The sequence below is a fragment of the Melospiza georgiana genome, chromosome 2 (genome assembly GCF_028018845.1).
Source record: "Melospiza georgiana isolate bMelGeo1 chromosome 2, bMelGeo1.pri, whole genome shotgun sequence".
In the NCBI taxonomy this organism is placed as follows: domain Eukaryota; kingdom Metazoa; phylum Chordata; class Aves; order Passeriformes; family Passerellidae; genus Melospiza; species Melospiza georgiana.
The window spans coordinates 51,707,157-51,727,859 of record NC_080431.1 but is presented as its reverse complement, the minus strand read 5'-3'; the positions used below and the strand labels follow the sequence as shown (position 1 = coordinate 51,727,859).

The window sequence follows — 20,703 nt, the reverse complement described above, 5'->3', positions numbered from 1 at the left end:
TTCATATGCTTTTCAAACAACAGCCTGAAAATCATATCATTTGGCAAATGCATTTTGGTTTATTTTGTATGCAAAACCTAATAGAAAATAGCCTTTTACTTTTGTTTGTTTACCAGAATAATCATTATGTCCACAGAACTCCCAGAGTGGTGCCTGTTGAACCTACAGCAGCAAGAAGACGAGGAACTACAATAAGATAAAAATTAAGCCTGTTTTGATTATTTTGATTTTTTTTTTCTCCAATAAAACAAGTATAATAGATTTTACTTTCCAAGGGATGAGTCCCATCTACTTGCCGTGGAACAACTCCGGTCATATGCATGAGAAATGGAGGGCAAAATCAGGATGCAGTACTTGACATTGTCCCCTCTATACAAGAAAATAAGTTTTGGTAAAAACCAAATGAAACCTAACTCTGCTGCTCATGAGGAAAACATACATAGATATTAAGATACTCTGTAATGTTTAGGAAACATCAAAGCTACTTGATTAATGAAAGTCAAGTGTTCCTTGTGCTACAATGACACATTGCTAGAAACAGCAAGGAGAGAGCTATTCTGTGCCAGTTTTCTGGCAGGTGGTGCAAAGTCATCTCGTCTCAAACAGGTAGGTAGCATTTTTTTGTAGATATCTAAAATTTATTTTCCGTCTAAATTAATAATTTTGTGAAAACTTAACCAGGAAGTTAAATAATGAACCTGTTTCATTTAAGTAAAGTGTAAATAACCTTACAAACTCTGGTCTAGAGCAATATCTAAACAAAAATGGTTTTAATTTTTTTAACCTGTTTACACTCATGGATTACTGTCTTGCATGTGATTCATCTTAGCATGCATAGCCTAAAACCTTATAGTCTGGGTTTTTTCATTTTTATGGTCTACTGATGGTGGAGTGCTGTCAAGAAACAAATTGATACCTTTGTAAAGAAATGCACACAGATGCATTTTTAAATTAATAGCTAATCAACAACAAGTAAAAGTTTACCCCACAAAAATCAAATCAGCTGCTACATTTTAAATATCTTCTTATGTATGATAAATAAAATTAAATTTTTCTTTAAGAAAATTTCATTAATATTTAAACCTGCTTTTGAACAATAGAATAAATAAAACCATTAGTGCCAACAAGTTCAAATATGCTACAGCTGTTTAAGATAACTGAAAAACTACATTAAAATGCACCATTGAGAAGATTCTTTATAATTTTCCATGCAGGAAGCCAATTGATGTTTTTGTGAGGTACCGGTCTTTCAAAAATTCTCATAAGTTAGTTACCTGATAAACCTTCTGTACATGATATATTTAAAAATCTAACTGTACAGTGTTTCAATCATATATAATCTGCTGAATATGGCACAAATACTAAGTTTCCACACCCACACACCCTTTGCCATAGAACACATTTTAGGCATAACACAACACTGAAGAATAGAAAAGTGCCTGAAACTGGAGGAAAAAAAAAAAAAGGACACTCAAGTAGCAATAAATTAAATCTCATTCAAACCGATAAAAAAGTTGTTCAAGTGTTTAAAGCATCAGATGTGTCATGCAACAGGAGACAATTCAGGCAGGCACACCATGCATTATAGTTTGCATTCATGGTATCACGAGGTATCTCTCCCCTCTTCTGCACGGCCAGCGAGTGCTGGATACCTGCGGCACTGCCAGGCTCACGTGTTGAACCTTCCAGACTTCCTGCTCTCCTGCACACGAGGGTTTACAGAGCTGCGCCTCGGAAGGAAAACCAGATGACCTCATGCTGTTCAGTGGCATCTTGCTGCAGCATAAAGAGAGGCATACTGAGCTGCACGTAAGCAAAGCAATCATTCCTTGATTATATTTTCCAGTCAGTGCAGTTCACCATCGACCGATCGATTTACCAAAGTGGGCTTATCCAAACTGGCCAATCTGCACACCAAGAAAACATCTTTGCAGAACATATCACCTTTTCCTTTTTGTTTTGGCACAAATCCTTTTGTACTCTTGCTGCAAGTTCTTCACCACACAAGAATTCAGAGATGCTAGCCTGTACAAACACCAGTGCTTATTCTTCCATAAACTACAAGGACAGCCAAGAGCCTGCAACAGCTTTGCTTCTCCAGCAACTTTCTCTTCTCTCTTTAAGAAAAGCACCAGCATAATTACACTTCAGACAAAGGGGTGTTCTTGCTGAGCTCTTTAATTCCCTGGAGAATTCGCTTCATATGACCCACTTTCGTTATCCCCAGGTCCTACAGAAAATTTAAAAATAGAAAAAGAAAAAAAAAGAGAAGAAAAAAAAGAAGGAAGTTTACTTTAAAATGGGAAAAAGAAACCCCATCGATTATGACCTATCCATGCAACAGATGTCTAGAAATGTGCTCACTGCAATCAACAGTAACCAGGAAGTGTTAGCAAGAGTTGCTTTACAAAAAGAGCATACAATAAATCCCTCTCTGTCTGGCAGACAAAACATTACTTACCTGCCACAGCAACAACCCAGGGCACTTCAATATACATCAAAACCATCTTTGGCTTGACTTATAAATACAAACACCTTTCACAATTTCTGGCAAAATAAAGAGAACAATCTCCCCCTCCTCTCTAACACAGCAACCAAATGCTTGGTAGAATGTGATGGATTGAAACTTCTGTCCAGCAATGTCACTTGATCTGAGGCCCTATGATGTCTGCTTTAATCAGCAAACACACATATCCCCAGTTTCTCAAGGGAAAGTGGGTGTAATGGCTACAGGCATGTAGGACAACTTCCCTTTAGAGAGCAATAGAAAGAGTAAGCCTTTGTTTTTCATTCCAAAAGGATTACATCTCCTAGCATGGATGTTCCTGATTAGAGAGCTGGAAGAAAAATTCTCAGAAACATGATAGTCATATCCCAAAGGAAATGTAAAAAGCACAAATCTCCTTGTAGCCACTAAATCATTCACATCAGCTGAAATGTTTCTATTATTGGTTGCCAGACCCATCTCTGCACACAAGAATTTTTTGTAGCAAACTTCTTCCAGTATTAGTAATAGCTTTAGCAGCATCCCTTTTCAATTCTGGCTGGTCCAATGATCAGAGAAACAGAATGGGATGCCCAGCTGTGCTAATGATCTCCCACCACTCTAATGAATTTTCAGCTCAGTCTGGTGGAAATCTGCTTCCCTTATCTCTAAAACTCAGCTATGAAAAAGTCTTTAAAAACCACGTTTTAGGGGTGTTGAGCAATCAGCAGAGTCAAACACTAGTTATTTGTAGAATAAACTTTACATAAATAGATTATGGTTAAAAAACTAAAAAAAAAAATTAAAGTTTTGCCATTTTTCTGAAAGAGAAATAATTTCATTTTAAAAGAAATATTTTTCCATTATAGAGACATTAAAAAGAAGGGACTGTAATTAGGCATCTTGAAAAAATTTTTCTCATAAAGAGTGGAAAATGAAACCATATATATTATTCTGTATGTAATCTACACAAAGACTATCTACATTTCTACAGCCACAGAGACCTCAGAAAAATCTGTATTCTATATTACTTTAAAATGTTAGCATGCATCTAATTTTGGAAGAAAGGAGTGGTAAAATGGGCATGAATGAATGATTTTATTATAAAGGTAATACAGCCAAGATTAAACAGATGGTTTAACTTTCAGAGAGTCAAGACTGAATTCTGCTTATGTTAGAGAGAAAAAATACTTGGCTGTTTCTTCAGTTGAAAACTATCAGCACTATAAATAGATAGTCATCCTTTACAGGACTTTGGCACAAAGGTGTCAGCATTAAGGAGTTCAGTTTATTCATAAAAGTTCCCAAAGCAAGTGCTGTTCACAAACTACCTGTAAAAAAACTTATGATTTTCCATATCACATAAATTTATTTTATTTTCACTAATAGTCATCTTACTAATAAACAAATGTAGTACTAATTTTTAATTTAAGAATAGTTAATGTAGGTAGTAGTCAAATTCATCCTAAAATGACAGTAATATTTATAATTTTACATTTCTGTAATATTGTCCTTTTTATGTCAAACTTAATTCTCAAGTGAATCAAAAAAAGCCACACATGACTACTGAAACTAATGAAATAGCCGAGTTGCTATGTGGAAGAAACCCTACATAAGGGAAAACCCATAAGGATACTTTCCAAACCACAACAAACCACACAATTTAAAGGTTAAGAACTTACAAATTCTTCAGAACAAATATATTTTCATGAGTAGAACTTTTGTTGGATAAGCAATACAGTGAGGTGCTGCCAGAGTTCAAAATCAGAAGGAAGAAACATATTATGAAATTCCAAAAAAACTCAGCCACTCTTCCCACCAACCTTTGTAAAGCATTTCACAACACCTTTGATTCAGAAGCAAGAGATTTTGGGTTTATTTCTTTTCCAGCTGAAGTTGCTGTAATGCTTATCACAACAGCAAGTCTCAAGTGCCTCATCAAAAATTTTGGGGACCCCTTTCTGCTACACTTCCAAGGGAAGAAAACCCCAACAAAACCCCTCATTTTTAATGCTTTTATAATAGTTTTCAGTTTGGTGGAAACTAGAATTTATACAGTCATGACACTAGATGCTATTTGGTATTCTCAGTTTACTGCTTATGCAGAAAATTTTGCTGAAATTTTCTCATCTCGGACTAAAAGAATCTGCTACAGCAGCATATCATGCATCATTCAAAGAACAAGAGCCTCAAATATCTCTGCAATTGGTGCACGAGACAAAATCTGTTCATATCTAATTGATATCTAGTTAACAAAAATTCAATTTGACTAAACTACAGTTTTGAAGAAGAAACTGTATCCAGAATCTGAAGAAAAAAAATAGACTTTCTTTTTTCCCAGATATGGCCTTAGAACTACAGTATCACCTCTCCTGCTGCTCTCCCTAACCACTGTACCATTTCTTGGACAGTTTTTGGCCAATGTACCACCACTAACAAACAATTTATGTAAGAACTCCTTAATAATAATAACATCATCTAAATGTGAAATCTACCCTACTTGCATCCCCAGTGTTAAAAGCATGTCTGAAATCTAACAAATCTAACAAAACTTTTTCCATAAAAAAAATTTTCAAAACATGCTACTGCAAAACACAGGGATGAAGTGTCACAGTCCTTGTCACAGATTTTAGTTTGACCGGCACTGCTTAGCAAGGTGATCTGTGGCATGGAAAGCCTTTCTCCAAGGAAACCAACATTGCTTTGGAATTTTAAGGAGACATCATACTAAATGTGTTGCAGTTCTGATTATGACTAAGCTGCCTGAATAGGAACATGATTAAAAAAATAATTAGGATTTTAAAAAGGTTAAAATAAAGGTTAAATAAGGTTTTTTAAAAAAAAAAGTCACAACTATGCCTTCTTTCTACAGTTTCTGCAGAATAACACACAATTTACTGCCCAGCTATTCATCAAGCAAAAGAAAATCATATGAGTGTAAATTTCTAAGATCACCCTACATGAAATCAGGCATAAGAGGCTGGAGAAAGATCATTACTGCAAGGACTGAGTAGAAAGAGGTATTCTGGTTTTTCATTTGCCAGTTGCCACACAGAGCTCCCTGAGAATGGGATCCACAAGCTCTGCAGAAATACAATTAGAGGTGCCCAATTCTTCTGTCAGCATATCAATCTGTTCCAGTGATGCATGCAAAGGAAGAGTGTTTCATCAAATTCTTCTCCATGCCGCTTTTTATCTCTACTTTTAACCACAAAAAGAAAGGTGGGCTCAGAGAATTAAAACAGGCAGCAATTTTTCCTGCTGCAGACATGAAAGGTAATAGAAGTAAATGTATTGCACATGAGTTAGGAGCTCATGAATCAATGGTGATCTTGTTTAGCTTGTCAGGAAGCACAGGCCTTGCAGTGGAGGAGAGGCTGCAGACAGATTGTAGCTTGCAAGAGCACTGAAGGCTCATTGCACACCCCGATAGCCAAAGGGAGGAAATATTCACAGGGCAGCTTGTGACGTGTTCCTCATTTCCCAAGTAGCACATTACACATCTTGACACCAATTCAGGTCACTGGAGAAAACTGCAGGCTGCCTGAGACATCCTTAATTGGCTCCCTGCAGAGACCCTACCCTGTAATCAGCAGGATGAGCACTAAACTCTGCTATTTAAGTTCAGTGCTGTTAGAGTGCAAGCCCTGCCTGGCCAAAAACCTGGCCTAGCTTATGAAGGGCACTGATTTGGAAGCTCTCGGCATCTGCTAACGAGCACATGGGGCGATTCTGGAGAGAGATTTTGGTTGGCTCAGGGCACGCCTTTGGCAACTTGTGTAGAGCAGCTCCTCATCCCACACATCTCTAGGCAGCACTGCATAGAGGAGTTGGCTCTCTGCAGGCCCTCTAAGACAAGCCTTTAGACTTTTCATGGCACAGACATTTGTGATGGGATTTTATATACACCGAAGCAACATGAGCCTTAGCAACAGGGATAACGGGTTGGTAACTACCCTGCTGCAGACATTTACTTGGTTTAAGTGCCAGTCCACTGGGCATGCAGTCAAATTGGTACTCATGAGAAATAAGGCATGGCCAGAAGCCATGTCCAGTTTAACACTGATCTTACCCACTATAATTTATTCCAACAAGTTGGACTTTTTAAATTTTCTTAACATTTTAGAAAACCTATGCATTGTGTGATGCTGAGTTTCTCAGCTGAATTTTAAGTTTGTTCAGCACTCATTCAGAACAGAGAGTTACACCATCCATCACTGGAACACTGTGGTGGATTGCTTGGACAGTCTTCTATTTCTAAAGTTTTGCAGGGAGGGACTGTCCTAAAACTGTCCCTCCCTGTCAGAAACTATCCTGAAAGAAAGGAATTTAACTTCCATGGAAAGAAGCTTAGGCAATCTAATACCAAAGAATAAAATAATACACAACAGCCAAACAGATTATCTCAAACACAGCTATTTTCAGCAGCTGCTTTCTATTGCAACAGTCACACAACGCAAGCACTACCCTTATAACATCAGGATTGCACATGATATAAAAAACTTTACATAAAATAACACATTTGTATGAAAATATTGTCTCCACCTGGAGACTACTGCACTGTGGCTAGAACAATGACTTGCACTCTAAATGTAAATGTTTGCAATTTATACAATATCCTATTTCCTCTCTTATGTGCTAAAAGCAGTTGCAAAACCCATTACCAAGAACTCATTACTACCAAGTTCCTGGAAAAAGTAATTTAATGAATCCCCAAAGATATAACCACTATTACATATAATGGATGCACTTAAGTCATTCCTGAAAAGGACCAGCAAGCTCAAATAACAGCCTCAAACTGCTGGATAACATTTCTCCCTGCAAAATATATCTATCTGACCTCAGAGGAAAAAGGTTTTACAATTTTGAAATAAAATACTCTTTTTTAAAAATCTACACAGCCAAAATCAGAGGTCTGTCGCCAATGGGAAAACCTATTTTGACACACAAACACCAACACCATGTAAGTCAAATACTGCAATTTATTAAGCTGCTTATCTCTCTCACACCCACTATGTCCAATATATACACAATAAATCATGTGGAGCGGATCAGCCCCTGCAGGAGATAAGATTCAAAATAATTATAACCACCATCAACTGATCCGTACTGATCGTGTTTAATGGAAACAGTGAACTCTTGAAGAAAACATTATATTAACACAGATGCTAGTAAGATATCAAATGTGCTTCTCCTATGCCTTCTGACATAAACTGCATTGTATCATTCTGCATAAAGTGGGGGGAAAAAATAAAGAAATTTTGGATAAAACAGATATTTTTAGTTGTGAGTTCAAGTCAGCACTTCAGAAAGGCCCAAGGACAGCGCATATTAGTTTATTGCATGTTTGCACAGTGTAAGCCAAGCTACAAGCAATGACAAGTGCAGGGAAAGAAGAAAAGTTGGTTGTTGTTTTGTCAAAGAAAATGGTCAATAGCAGAAAAGTAGCACAAAGGAAATACCTTAAGGTCTCGCCTTTCCAGATGTAAAAGCTCAGAGCCTCGGATGTCATGGCTGATGAAGATTTCTTTGTACTCTCCCAAACTGAGCAGATCCAGCCAAGCAGCAACTTCATCTGTGCCCCATTTTTGAACTACCAAAGTTAAGAGCAAAACCCCCTTAATTTCTACATGCTCAAATGCATCACAAGCAAAGGTTAGGCCAAAGAGAGTGGAAAACAGAGTAGAATTGCCGTGCTAGCAAAGGGAAAGGTTAGAGGTGTCTTTTCCACACAAACTGACAATTTCCTTTTTACATGCAGGTTACAGGTTAGCAGTTAACACAAGAAAGTATCTAAACAAAGTTGGGGTTCTTTGCTTTGCAGCCATGCTTTCAGCTTTACTCCAATTTCTTCAGTAAAGCCTTTAAAACCTCATGTCCCAACAAATTCACATTAAACCAGCTTAGGATCAGTGATGCAAAGTCTAATGTTGTTCTGCTGTATGCCATTAATTTATTAGTAGTCATCCAAGGAGAGGAGAAGCCTTCAAAAACTAATTAACATGTAAAATTAAAATAGCAACCGTACCTCAAATATAGCAATGGCAGCAAGCAAGTCCAGTTTTAATTAACAGATTCTAGTATTCTTAATTAAGACAAAAAGTACTCTTTAAGCTGTGTTACACAGGCCATTAAGAAGCTCTCTGTAAAACATTGTTCTCCAAGGTTAGTTGCCCACATTAGTCCCATTAAGACCACATATATTAAAAAAATAGTTATGCTACTTATTGCTATAATTTTGCAACTTCATTCAATGCTGATCGCTTCATTTTATAATGAAGAGAAATCTGATGTCTAATCTGAAACTTAGATCTGATCAACAACTGCAAGATTTTGTAGATTGTGATCAACTGTTCATTGAAAGAATAAAGACATAGAAACAGTTTTAGGACCATCTAATCACTGATTACGTCCTGGATATAATCTTAAGGAAGTGAGCTCACGAATAAAAATGGGAAGAGAGGAGGGTGGAGTTTGTTCAACTTCTAATTAAAAAAACAGTATTGACTATCATGATTTTTTGTTTGAGCTGTCTCACTTACTGAACCAATAACCCACCAAAAATTAAGAATAACTGGTTAATTATACCAGTGTGATAAAAGTTGTCATACCTAAAACTAACCTGAAAAACCTGAATTGGAGTATCACAGGGAAACAATGTGTTTACCCATGGCTTGTATGGCTTGAGTAAACCAAATGTAACCACCAGCAAAGACACCGATCCTGTTGCATGATAAAACTTTTAAAGTATTTTCACAGTAGTTCTTTGGTTCACTTGGGAGTATTGGGGTCCTACTGAATGCTTTCCAAATGCACTGAAAGAAATATTTATATTACTGAAGATGCCAGTTAGCTCAGGTGCTTTCCACTTTGACTTTAGTCTTAGGTAAGTCTTGTCACCTCTTACCAAAAAAATCCCATAAAATCACATTTACTGCAAATGCTACTACTTTTCTTGCAATTTCAAAACACATACCAGGCTGAGAGCTGGTCTTATGCTTCTGAATTTTTTCTTTTTTAAACTTTGGCACTATACGAAACACTGTACTTCTATTGTTTCTTTTAGCATAATCCAGAGGGGGATCCTGCATGAGAAAAGAGGCATAGTTACCTTTAATTAAGAGAAAACAACTGTTAAATTATATGCTTGTGATGGTAATTTATAGCTAATCTCAAAAAGTAAGAATCAAATTTACTTCTGTAAAGAATAATGTTAGGATTTAACTCTATACATGTTTGTATTAAAAATATAAATTAAAAATATATGTTTCATGTATTTATTTATCAATCAAAACCTTTACATTCACAGATGGGAACAAAACACAAAAAAAAGGCACTAAGCTTAGAAGGTTGTTCCCAGCAGACAGAAACGGTCCAGCAACACTACTGAAAGTTCCTCAAGAGATCATGAAAAATTGTTATTTACTTTTCCCTATCAAAAGACAATTAAGTTCAGTTAAGATCAGAACGTGTTACTCGAACTTACCTCATCATCATTTGGTTGAAAAACATAATAAAGCCAAGGAATCTCAGCAAGTTTTCTCAACTCTATTTCCACACTGTGCAAAGCATCAGACAACAGTTCTTCATGGGGAGCTTCTAACTGCTGTTTATAAACAGGCCAGAAAAACAGGACTTTCAGTTTCATGAGGTTTAACATTTAAGTCTAGATATCTTGTTGCCACACACAGACAGACGACTACTTCATGGCGAGTGTCAACAAATGGTGAAGACAAATAATCTTCCAAAGTTAGACTTTCCTCGAGAGATGTGTGAGACCACCCTCATACTACATTTAGTGTGGTCCCAATCACAAAGGCATGACTGAGACAGCTGAGACTTTTGGTGCAGAGCAGTTGGGCACAGTTGTCAATCCTTGTCGTCCTTCACTGCACTCCTGAGTCTTTACAGAGCAGAGTTATCTGATAACACCACTGCAAGGACACACTAGAAATGGACACTACCAACAGAAGGAAGAGAAAACCTGATGAGAAGAGTAAGCAGCTGAAAAATCTTTGTATGAAACGTGGTCTACAAAAATTGAGTAGATGGTAATAAACCTCTGTAATTTTTTGCAAATGTGTTCAGATGGTTGATCACTATCTCATGTTCAAGTATGATGAATGGATCATGCTGAAGATTTCCATTCCCAAAGGCCTTCCAGTGGTGATATGATACCTGCACTGCCCATTCTAAATAGGTGAGACAGGGAGCAATAGGCACTGCTTCTGGCTAAGGGTGGAAAGAACTCCTTGGCAGGAGACAAAAAGACAAAAACATCAGTAAAGGCCAAAGGGAAAAAGAAAGTGGTGGCTGTGTAAAAACATTGGGACTTGCCGATGCATGTGAATTTGGCTCTATTCAGACTTTGAGGACCCCACAGAGATGCCTGTTTTCTTTAAAACTCCAGACTGAAAACTGTTCTGAAGCGGTTGTGTGAGTGAACCCATGTGGAAGAGGTAAGGAAGGCAGCTGATCCCTTCAAAAGCTGTTTTGACCTCATCTGGGATTGCTGAAACACCATTTTGAGGTAAAGAGTTGAATCCTAGACCAAGTTGCTTGGAATCATTAATAAAGCAATCTGAACATCTGTTTCTCTCTAGAAAGTAAAAGTAGTCCAAAAGCAGTGCAGAATATCCTTCTGAAAAGATCTAATTCTGTTACATCCGAGTGAATGCATTTTTTAAATGGAATTATAAGAAAATCTTGGATCTCTAGTGCTGGAAAAAAATTTTGACATTGTTGAAGTTTAGTGATAAATTACAAACCCCATTAATTTATCCTGCCTAACAAAAATGTCTTTGCTTCAGTAGTCTGCCTATGTTCCCATCTTTCAAAGGAGAGATCATCTATAGTAAGATCTTACTGTCTGGTATAGTGATACTGGAAATATAAGCTCCCTTTGTTATTATGTTATTTTCTCTGTGTGTCCATAAGCAGATTTTGATCTTTATTTTGACCTTTCCCCCCCCCCCCCCACATTTGAACAGTTCAGTTAATTTGGAGCATGGGGAAAAAGCCACTTGTCTTTAAGAAGTTACAACTTTTCTTGTGTTTTCATTTCTGAGAAATTACTCAAGTCATCTATTTTCTATAAAAGAATGAAGCAAAGAATTCTGTCTTCCTCAACAAGTAATGATCTAATTGCTTGATTCTCAGAGGAAAACATTTTGCCTGGGGACAAAAAAATGCTCATCTGATGGTGCTCCTGAGATAAATCCAAAATAATAATTCTGGTATAGAAAGAATCAGTAATTCAGGGCAAATTCTCCTCCTACAACATCTTGGAATACCTTATTTCCAAGACAAAAATTCAGACTATGAATGAAGAAATAAAAATAAAGGATTTTTTTATTTCTTTCTCTATTTAAATTTTTGATATAAAAGTATTTTATTTCAGTGAGTTTAGATAACTTTATTCCATTGAAATGAAACAGTCCATCATACTTTTTCCTTAATGCATTTGAAAACTGAGCTAGGGTCCAGAGTGGAAATGCTTTTTAAAATTAAAAAATGGATACAGTGCCATTGGAAAGTATCTAGACAAAATATAGCATTTTTAATTTTTTCCAAACTGTATTCCTGCCATAAGCTTCTGAGAGATTCCACAAATCAGCTTCATTGTCCTATCTTGAGCAGCCTGGTCTCATAGAAGATGTCCCTGCTCATACAGAGGAGTTGGAACTGGAAAATCTTTAAGGTCACATCCACCTCAAAACATTCTGTGATCCTGTGTTATTATCGTCTCACTAAAGATTGTATTTTACCATTTGTTGTGATTTAATGTACCTACTGTTCTATGAATTTGTTAATCATAGTTCTTGCAGGAGGTGGAAGGAACCACTGACTTGTTTTATGTTAATTTACGGTTTTTTCTCTTTCTCAGGAGCTGTAAGAGCAAAAGTCAATAGCCAGTAAATGGCAACCAAAGAAGCAGCTTACCAAGCATCCTAGTTTAGTTGCTGGCTGGGGTTAAACCAAATTGTATAAGCACCAAAGACATGAGTTTACTGCTCTCAAGAGCTTTGACCACAGGAAGGAGGGATGTGGGAGAAGTGAATACACCAAAACTTTAGAGGAAGATATGAAAGAAAGAATGTCTGTTGTTGTCAGAGAAGAAAGATCCTTATTTATGATGGGAGTGCTGATGCATTAAGCAACATCTTAAATTTCATCTCTCTCTCTGTTAATAGAATGAGGGACCAACATAGAGGCAACTGCAGCATTTATAAAATACATGGCATTAAGGTTAACCAGAGTGTCTCGTTACTGTGACTGTGAAATACTCGTCTAAATGAGCACAATGTCAAATGAGCGTAATGGACACCTCTGGAATATTGTCTTGGTACCTTCCAAACAGCCTTTTTACTAAAAAAGGGCCTGATGTAGCCTCATGAAGACATTTGCACAACCACAATGAGAAGCAGAAGTACAACATGCAAAAATTCAGAAACAGCAAAATGAATCAAATTAAGCTTTGGAGCCTGAACAAGGGCCCAGTCCAACAACACAATGATATCATAACCTGTTGCAGAAAAGGTAATGTTTCAATGGGAAGGTTTCCATAATAACATTATTTCCAAACTGTCTTGATAAATTTCACCAGTCCTAGTATGGCATAACCAACTTAAATGTTTTCTTCTAATTACTTTTGTAAAAATATTAATTTTTTTTTAAATCTGTATTTTAATTCCCAGCTAAATCTAAAATATATGAGATTAGCAATAGCAATTTGAAAAAAAAATCGGCAGGTATTTTTTCCCTTTTCTTGGACAAAAACATCTAATGAAATAATTTTTCTTTCAAAAACGCTGTAAAATAAAACATGTGAACCTAATCATTGACTATTTCTATAACTTAAGAAATTATTAGCCTTTAGATTATGTTTACTTTTGGTTACTCTAAAACAGATTTATCACTTCTTTGTATGGTATGTGGACCTGCATCCTAACTCAGCTAAATGAAAATATTCCTATTAATATCCATTTTTAATTACAACACTTATATAAAAGAGCTAGTAATGAATCTGCTTTTGAATCCAAAGAAAATGTAATTGCTCCTCCTGAGTGTCTTCTTCATGAAAAAATGGAGCATTATAGAAAACACGACATCTTTCTTCTCTTCATAATGTCAGTAGAGAAGTTTTCTAATTATACATCCAGATACAATTGTTGAGAAATCTTAATAATTTTAGCCACAAACACTTGCCAAAGAAGATGCCAAGTACCATTAAGGGTTTTACTGAGTACTTACCAGTTAAAGATTATAAAATAACTCCTGACAAGTATTAGAACAAGAGTGATACTTCCTTGCCCAGATTAGGTCTGTAGAAGTTGACTGTCTAAGTCTAAACATCTCTCATCCCAGGTTCCCCATAAACTCTGAAGATGGTCACATAATAGTTCTCCAGAGTTTCTCTTAAATGCTCTATCTCCAGAAGATAAATCATCTCTTTCTAACATAGGCCTCCAAGACAGCGGAGTGTGAATCAGCCTCCCAAGGATACCTATTTCTCTCCCCTGACTTTTAACAAAAAGAGCCCAAACAATGACTCAGCTATCTGAGGTGAGGCAAGATGGATGCCCGTCTAAGAGAAGATTTCAAAACTCATGCTGATCCAACCACAAATGCAGAGTAATCTTCTCCTATTGACCTTGCAGAGCTTCTTGCAGTGTGTCCTCACTTTGACACCAATTTACCAAAAATCAGCAAAGAATAAATCACAGATTATCTGAATGAAGAATAAAATCATGTGCTTTGTGACCTTACCAAAGGAACTCTTCCTACTAGCAGAGATTCTGTTTCATTGTGTAAGGCTTTCACATTGACAGCTATCTCCATGGCAGTGTTTCTGGTAAGGCTCTGGGGAATAAGAAGCATAAACATTCATTGAAGTGATGCAAGTCAGACTGAGAATAAGTACTTTCCCCTTACAGCACAGATCTTAAGTGCCTTCTCCTAGAAGAAATACATCAATACAAGTTCTAAATTGACAACCTGTTCAGCACTGAGAATAGAAACCAAAAATGTAGTATCTATTTGCTGTATTTTCCGCAACTTCATTTAGTATGACATTAATGCAATCCTGAAGATCATCAGGTGATCAGCCACCATATCAATCCACGTATGACAAAGGCCAGTAGAAAAGTTGAGAATTTAATTTAACAATGACTATTGACTTCAATTTTTCTCCTTACCCTCAGCAGAAGCAAGCTCCTAACCACACTTCAGGAAGCAAGGTCAACTAACAAATTTACCCTGTGTCCATTTAGGTTAGATATGGACAGCCTCTACCTAACGAATCAGTCCTGGGTCCAATCCCAGAAAACACCCAGATTATCTAGTGTGAAGAGAGAAACCAGTAAACTCATTCCCCTCAGCCCCTTTGCCTTCTCTGTATAGCACTTGGATAGCAATTAAGCATGAACATTTCTGTGAAAGCATCCACAGAAAATGACCTTTATGTAGTAAAGATCTGGTTCAGCCTCTGTCATGCCTCCACCCTCTCTGAGGATATGCCTGCACAGTACCAGGTGGGGAGGACAGTGGGGAATGCACAAACTGCATCTTCTGCTTTCTCATCCAACTTGTTTTCAAATGGGGACAGGGGACACTCCCCATGCCACAAGCTTGTGCACCCAGATGTTACAGCCTATTTATATAAATCTCTGTTCTTCTTTACCTCAGGAAACCTTGGGTTGGCTTTATTTAATGCATGTGAACATGCATTAACAGCATGAGCAAGCTCCTGCTCCAAGAGGCCATGTACTTTTGCTGCTTCACAGATCCTAAAAAAACATTTAAAAAGGAGAATAATGTTTCTTAATTTCTTTAAAGAATAATTCTCGAGTACACAACTTCATCAGATGAGAAAATACACAAGAACGTGTTTCAAAAACCACTTAGAAAATTATAGTCCTTTATAACAAAAATTGAAAGGCAAGTATTTCTTCAAGCAATATAGTACCTTGTAGTACAGTTTTCCATTTCAGTTGCTACTTCAGAAAGTTGGTTTACAAGGAAAAAAACAACACAAAAACAAATAAATAAAATTTAAAAAAATACATAGGAAAAGGACACAAAAAAAAGTTGAGCCTCAAAAATAAAATACAATTTTTAAATTAGAAAAAAACAACTGATATAGTGGCAACAAAACTTTAAACCAGGGAAAATGTACATGTCTAAGTCTCTGGATGAATTTGCATTAATAACTCAGTCTTAGTGTCTAGGTTGCCAATCCAACTTAGTAATTTTACTTTACCTGGTAATAAGTTCTTCTGCAGCTTGTGAGCACAACTGGATCTGTGCAACTTCTTCTTCTGTAGCCAACTCAACAGCTTGCTGAGGGTACAAGGGAGATCGAATGACAGGTTTGCAGGAATCATACTTCTGTTTGTCCTCCCAAGACTTCAGGGTGTTTTCAAAGGCCTAATCAAAATGAATTATACATTCAATTGACAGCACTTGGGAATATTCTTTCTCATGAAAAACTTTAATTTTACATTTTACATAAATTTAAATTGAATATTATTTTAGTTAAAATTAATTTAACAAATAAACAGGTGCTTAATTTAATTTTATGTAAATAATACTATCTGATTAAATAATAGTTTTACAGCTAAAGTTTTTAAAACTTAGTATAGAGAGTAAGTCACTTCTGAAAGCTTGTTCTCTGTCTCCTCCCCATAATCTTAAAAATGTGCCTTCCAAATCAATAAGAACACAAAGACAGTGATAATTGTTGGACTCAATGATCTTAGACGTATTTTCCAACCTAAATAATTCTAGAATTTTGCAATTCTCTAACATAAGCACACTTTGTGTGGATAGCAAGATTGAAATTCAAAACTGATAGAGAATTCAAACATTAAAAATGGTGGAGAAATAACAAAATTTACTAAAATAGAGTTCAAATTCCACCTTAACTTTGCCCTAAATTCAGGATCCAGCTAGTGGATGGAGAACTGAGGGGCAGTTGTACCTTTCACACAATAACCCCAGACAAGCATGAACTCTCCAGTGGCTTTGTGACTACGTTGTATACTTGTGTCTCTTCTGTCTGAGACTGGTTCATGGGGGAGAGAGAGGATTAGTAGGACAGAGAGAGAAATCTGCAGAAAGCTATTCTGGAAAATGGACAGCATAGAACTTTGGTATTTATGCAACTGTGCTAGAATTTCCAGTGTGTGACTGGTATAACACACCTAGAGAAAAAGAAAGAAGCAGTAGAAGGGGAGGGAGGGAGGAATAGATAAAATGTTGACCATTCTTACTATATATTAATAAGAATATAGGATTTGCACTAATGAAACAAATAAAAGCCAACAAAATTTTGCCACTTATACAAAATAATAATTCTCTATCCAGTTCATTTTAGAAATTATATCATTGTAAGGTAACCGTATGAATTATATAAATAGTTATAAAACACTTTTATAAGCACTGTTTTGTTCACATTATAACTGAAACAAATTATTACAGAAACCAATGTTAGCAATGGTAGCTCTTTCTGCAACATACTCTGTCTCGTGTTAGCATCTGAGCTCTGTTTTTATGTATGATCTTAATAACTCCTGGGGGCTGGATCCATGCCTCTCCATCGACTTGCACTGGAACCCCTTCATCACCAAGTATGGTGATCTTTACTGACCGACACTGGAAAAGAACAAACACATTATTTTACAGGGCAATAAATACTGCTGAGACTGACAGGCCACCTGTAATCTGTTGATTACGAGGAGCTGTGGCTTCTCTCCAGAACTGTCTCAGGAATTAAGCTCTCCTATACTTCATTCATCATTGAAGACAATGTGTTACCCGCTAAAAGCAAAACAATGTCAGTGCTTTATTAATGTATAGGGTGGTGGTCATCAAGAATCCCGCTACTGCCAGAATCCCAAACTGCTGCCAACCATCCTGCATGCTTGCAAGAAAGCAACAAACCTGAGCTATCCTGTGGTGCTGCAGTTTGATGACTCTGGACACTGCCATCTGCATGCTGCCAAATACAGCAACAACTTCTAAGATTTTATCATCAAATGATGGAGCTCCAAATATCTGTGAGGAAAAGAAAGTATTCCATTTTTGATTGCAAATCCAGTGGTTAGATTCCTATGAAACACAGATTCATTTACAGATTTGTTTTCAACATTTAAATGCTCTATGTTCTTTACTGTAGAATAACTACACTGTTTCTCCAAAGTCATAGGAATAAGACACCACAGACAACAGGCAAATATCATTTAAAAAAGCAATGCTGATACCATTTGAAATATCTGGATGACAAGGCATATCCTTATATAGAAAAGATGGCATGTTTCAGAATGCAGATTAAAAATGTTTTTCGAGGCAAGAAGAAAGGCCAATTAAAATCTCTGCTTGGGTAATGTACTTAATATCTAAGAGGTTCTTGAAGGTAGGAGAAGGTAAGAGAAATAAATGCTTTCCTTTTCTTCTCAGAAGTGCTGATCTGTTTATATTCTGAATTCTCTGGAAACCAACATCCGAGTCCATGCTCTGCTCGGCTTAACAGAGCTTTGATACTGAAGACAATCTTGTTTGTGCTGTCTATAATTATCCACTGCAAACAAGAAAACCACTTCTGTATGGAACAGATGTCCTTCTGTGCAGCCGAGGTGCAGAATTTCCACAGGCTCACACAAAGCACAGGAACTCTCGCCACCTGGTGTGCTGCCGGGGAATTCAGCCTCAGCGCAGAGCTCAGGCTGCACTTTGGCTGGGTCTGGTGGGTGATACCATGCTAAGGTCACTTGGAGCTTGGGCATTTCATCCTGATATGCAATAAGGAGCAATGAGGGAAAAAAATCAGCAGGAGACATCACTCCAGTAAGAGTTTAGCGGGTAGGGAGATCACCTCTCTGAGCAATACTTGGACTCCCTCAGTTGGCACCTCAGGCAGAGCACACTGCATCAGTAACACCTGAGACGAGACTGGAGAAAAACAGTTTCTCCATCTGATTTCTTTTTTCCAGTTTCCATGGAATTTCTTCCATTTTTCACAGGAATGTATTAACATCTTGAAAAGAACCAAGATCATGATTCTGCAGTTCCACGAGAAAAAGTGCGGAGAGTTCTTGATCCAGTAATTGATGTTTACAGGGCTAGCTCTGGCATGTGTTAAGAAAAAACAGCCATAAAATTTCATTTATTTTGTGCTGCCATTTCAGCAAAAGGAAAGGAAACACTCAACCAAGTCTTCTGCTGTGTCTCTCCACCAGCAATATCTGTACCGATAACCAATCTCTTTTTCCTCCTCTTTTTTGTTTTAAAGGCAAACCGATCTCTGTGTATCAACATTCAAATTGATTCCTTTCCTGTTGCAGGTCAAGTTTCCAGCCCGTCTTCTGGACACCAAAATTACATGCTGTGCTCAGGCCAGTCAGGGTGCAGATGCCCTGCTTTGCTCACTGCTAATATTTCAGCAATCATCAGAGCTGTCAAGGTAACATCTTTCATTTGTCCAGACAAGCAGAACCAGCAGCACTTCAGACCACCATCACCTCTTGATGTAGAGTCATTCAAGACTGCACTAAAGCAGTGAATTATGCTCCTAACTTTGGCCAGAACAAACATGTCACTCTGCTGGCACATCTGCTCACTAGAAGACTAATAATATCAGTAAAACTGCTCCAGGACACACACATTTACTGTTTACCAGTATGAAAGCTGAGGCAAATCTTCTCTCTCACTGAAGCAGTCCAGGGAGAAAAAACCCTCCTGAACAGGGACTGAGCAGATGTTAGAGCAGCTTTCAAGTTCTGACTACGAACATGGACTATATATAAAAGCTTTAGATATCCATTGCCAAATATAAACAGAATTCACATCCTCTGACATATACCAAAAATAAGAAAAGGAACTAAAACATGTCTAAATTTCTTTTTTCACTTTTACATATGTGTATATATATACACATATATATATACATATGCAATTCTATATGTATTATATAATATAAACATGCAATTACATACAATAGATATTATATTCAATAACATATGTAGATATGTTTGTATGTATGCATTAAAAAATGAAAGGACAAAAACTCACAAGAAGTGAGGCAAAAGAGTCCTGGATTGTCTACATTAAAATCACAAGCCAGCTTGCAACTACAATTTTAGGTGATTCAGACATCACACATTAAATCAGGACATGCAGATTAGGATAATCTACTAGTAATTACAGTTGGTGAGCTGTGAGTGAAGTTGGTAGGGGCAGTAACACTGTTCCAGGCTGTAAGGCATGTAGGGATCCATGTGATTAAATGTTTCTTAGGAGTTGAAAGAAAGAAGGGAAAAAAGGTACCTTAACGAATTTTAAACGTTCATTTAAAATAATATTCAAAAACCAGTTTACTACCCCAACTAAATTATCAGACGCTAAATGCATCAGTCTTCATTTTCTGGATCACCATCCCTCACAGCAAAGCTGTTTGAAAACAGGAGGAAAATTAAGGTATAAACTTTGACTGATTATCCTGTCTACCTTGCTTGTTGTTAGACTATATCAAACAGAAGAATCTATGCTTTGAGAAACCTTATTTACAGGCATCTGTAAAACAATATAGAGAAAAATCACTTGTGCCTCTGCTTATAAGATTAATTTCTAAAAATACTCAAAGAGCCATTTAAAAAACAAAATCTTTATGCTTTATTATGAACATTTTGCTGGAATAGACATGACAGAAGAAAATGGACAGTAAAAAATCATGGAACATATTTTCAGTTTAAAAAACCAGCAAGACCATACAAGAACTGAAACATCCTCCTGAAATAAGAGTTGCTATCCAAACTATATGCTACTACTTTTAAAATCAAGTGAGAAGAGCAGTTCATTATATTTATTGCTGGTTTTGCCCAGAAGGTTAAGTCTCTTTAATGCTACTTACATCATCTTCTTTGGTTCCACCCCAGAAATTAGTCCCACCAGCATAGCTGGGAATGTTTAGCACAGCTATGCCCTGCAGGCTTGGAAGGGGGATGTACTGTCCATCACACTGTAAGGAATAAATGCTCCTTCAGTACATAAATAATATGATAAAAGTAATCAGTAAAGAGTAATTTTTAGCACATGAAGTTTCAACAGAGCTGGCAGGGGACAACAGAGTCTTTAAGAGGTCTGGTACAAGACTACTCCCTCCATGCAATGCAGCACCTCTAAAACAAACCTCTTCTTTCCAATCTTAGCAGAGGTGAAAA

General features: G+C 36.8%; 1 protein-coding gene across 5 annotated transcripts in view; it reads right to left on the bottom strand.

Moving 5' to 3' along the window:
• Positions 1-212: 212 nt before the first annotated feature.
• Positions 213-20,703, bottom strand: part of DGKH (diacylglycerol kinase eta) — a 150,182-nt gene continuing 129,691 nt past the window's right edge. For 3 of the 5 annotated variants that reach the window (XM_058018734.1, XM_058018736.1, XM_058018737.1), the window contains 10 exons: positions 20,394-20,501; positions 17,429-17,542; positions 17,006-17,140; positions 15,747-15,913; positions 15,168-15,273; positions 14,255-14,347; positions 9,972-10,091; positions 9,462-9,570; positions 7,948-8,078; positions 213-2,230 (listed from right to left, as the gene is read on the bottom strand). In XM_058018734.1, coding sequence (XP_057874717.1) covers positions 2,141-2,230; positions 7,948-8,078; positions 9,462-9,570; positions 9,972-10,091; positions 14,255-14,347; positions 15,168-15,273; positions 15,747-15,913; positions 17,006-17,140; positions 17,429-17,542; positions 20,394-20,501 — 1,173 coding nt within the window. In that variant the 3' untranslated portion in view covers positions 213-2,140. The remainder of the gene's footprint in view (positions 2,231-7,947; positions 8,079-9,461; positions 9,571-9,971; positions 10,092-14,254; positions 14,348-15,167; positions 15,274-15,746; positions 15,914-17,005; positions 17,141-17,428; positions 17,543-20,393; positions 20,502-20,703) is intronic. The other 2 variants (XM_058018735.1, XM_058018738.1) reach the window with 1 other exon arrangement.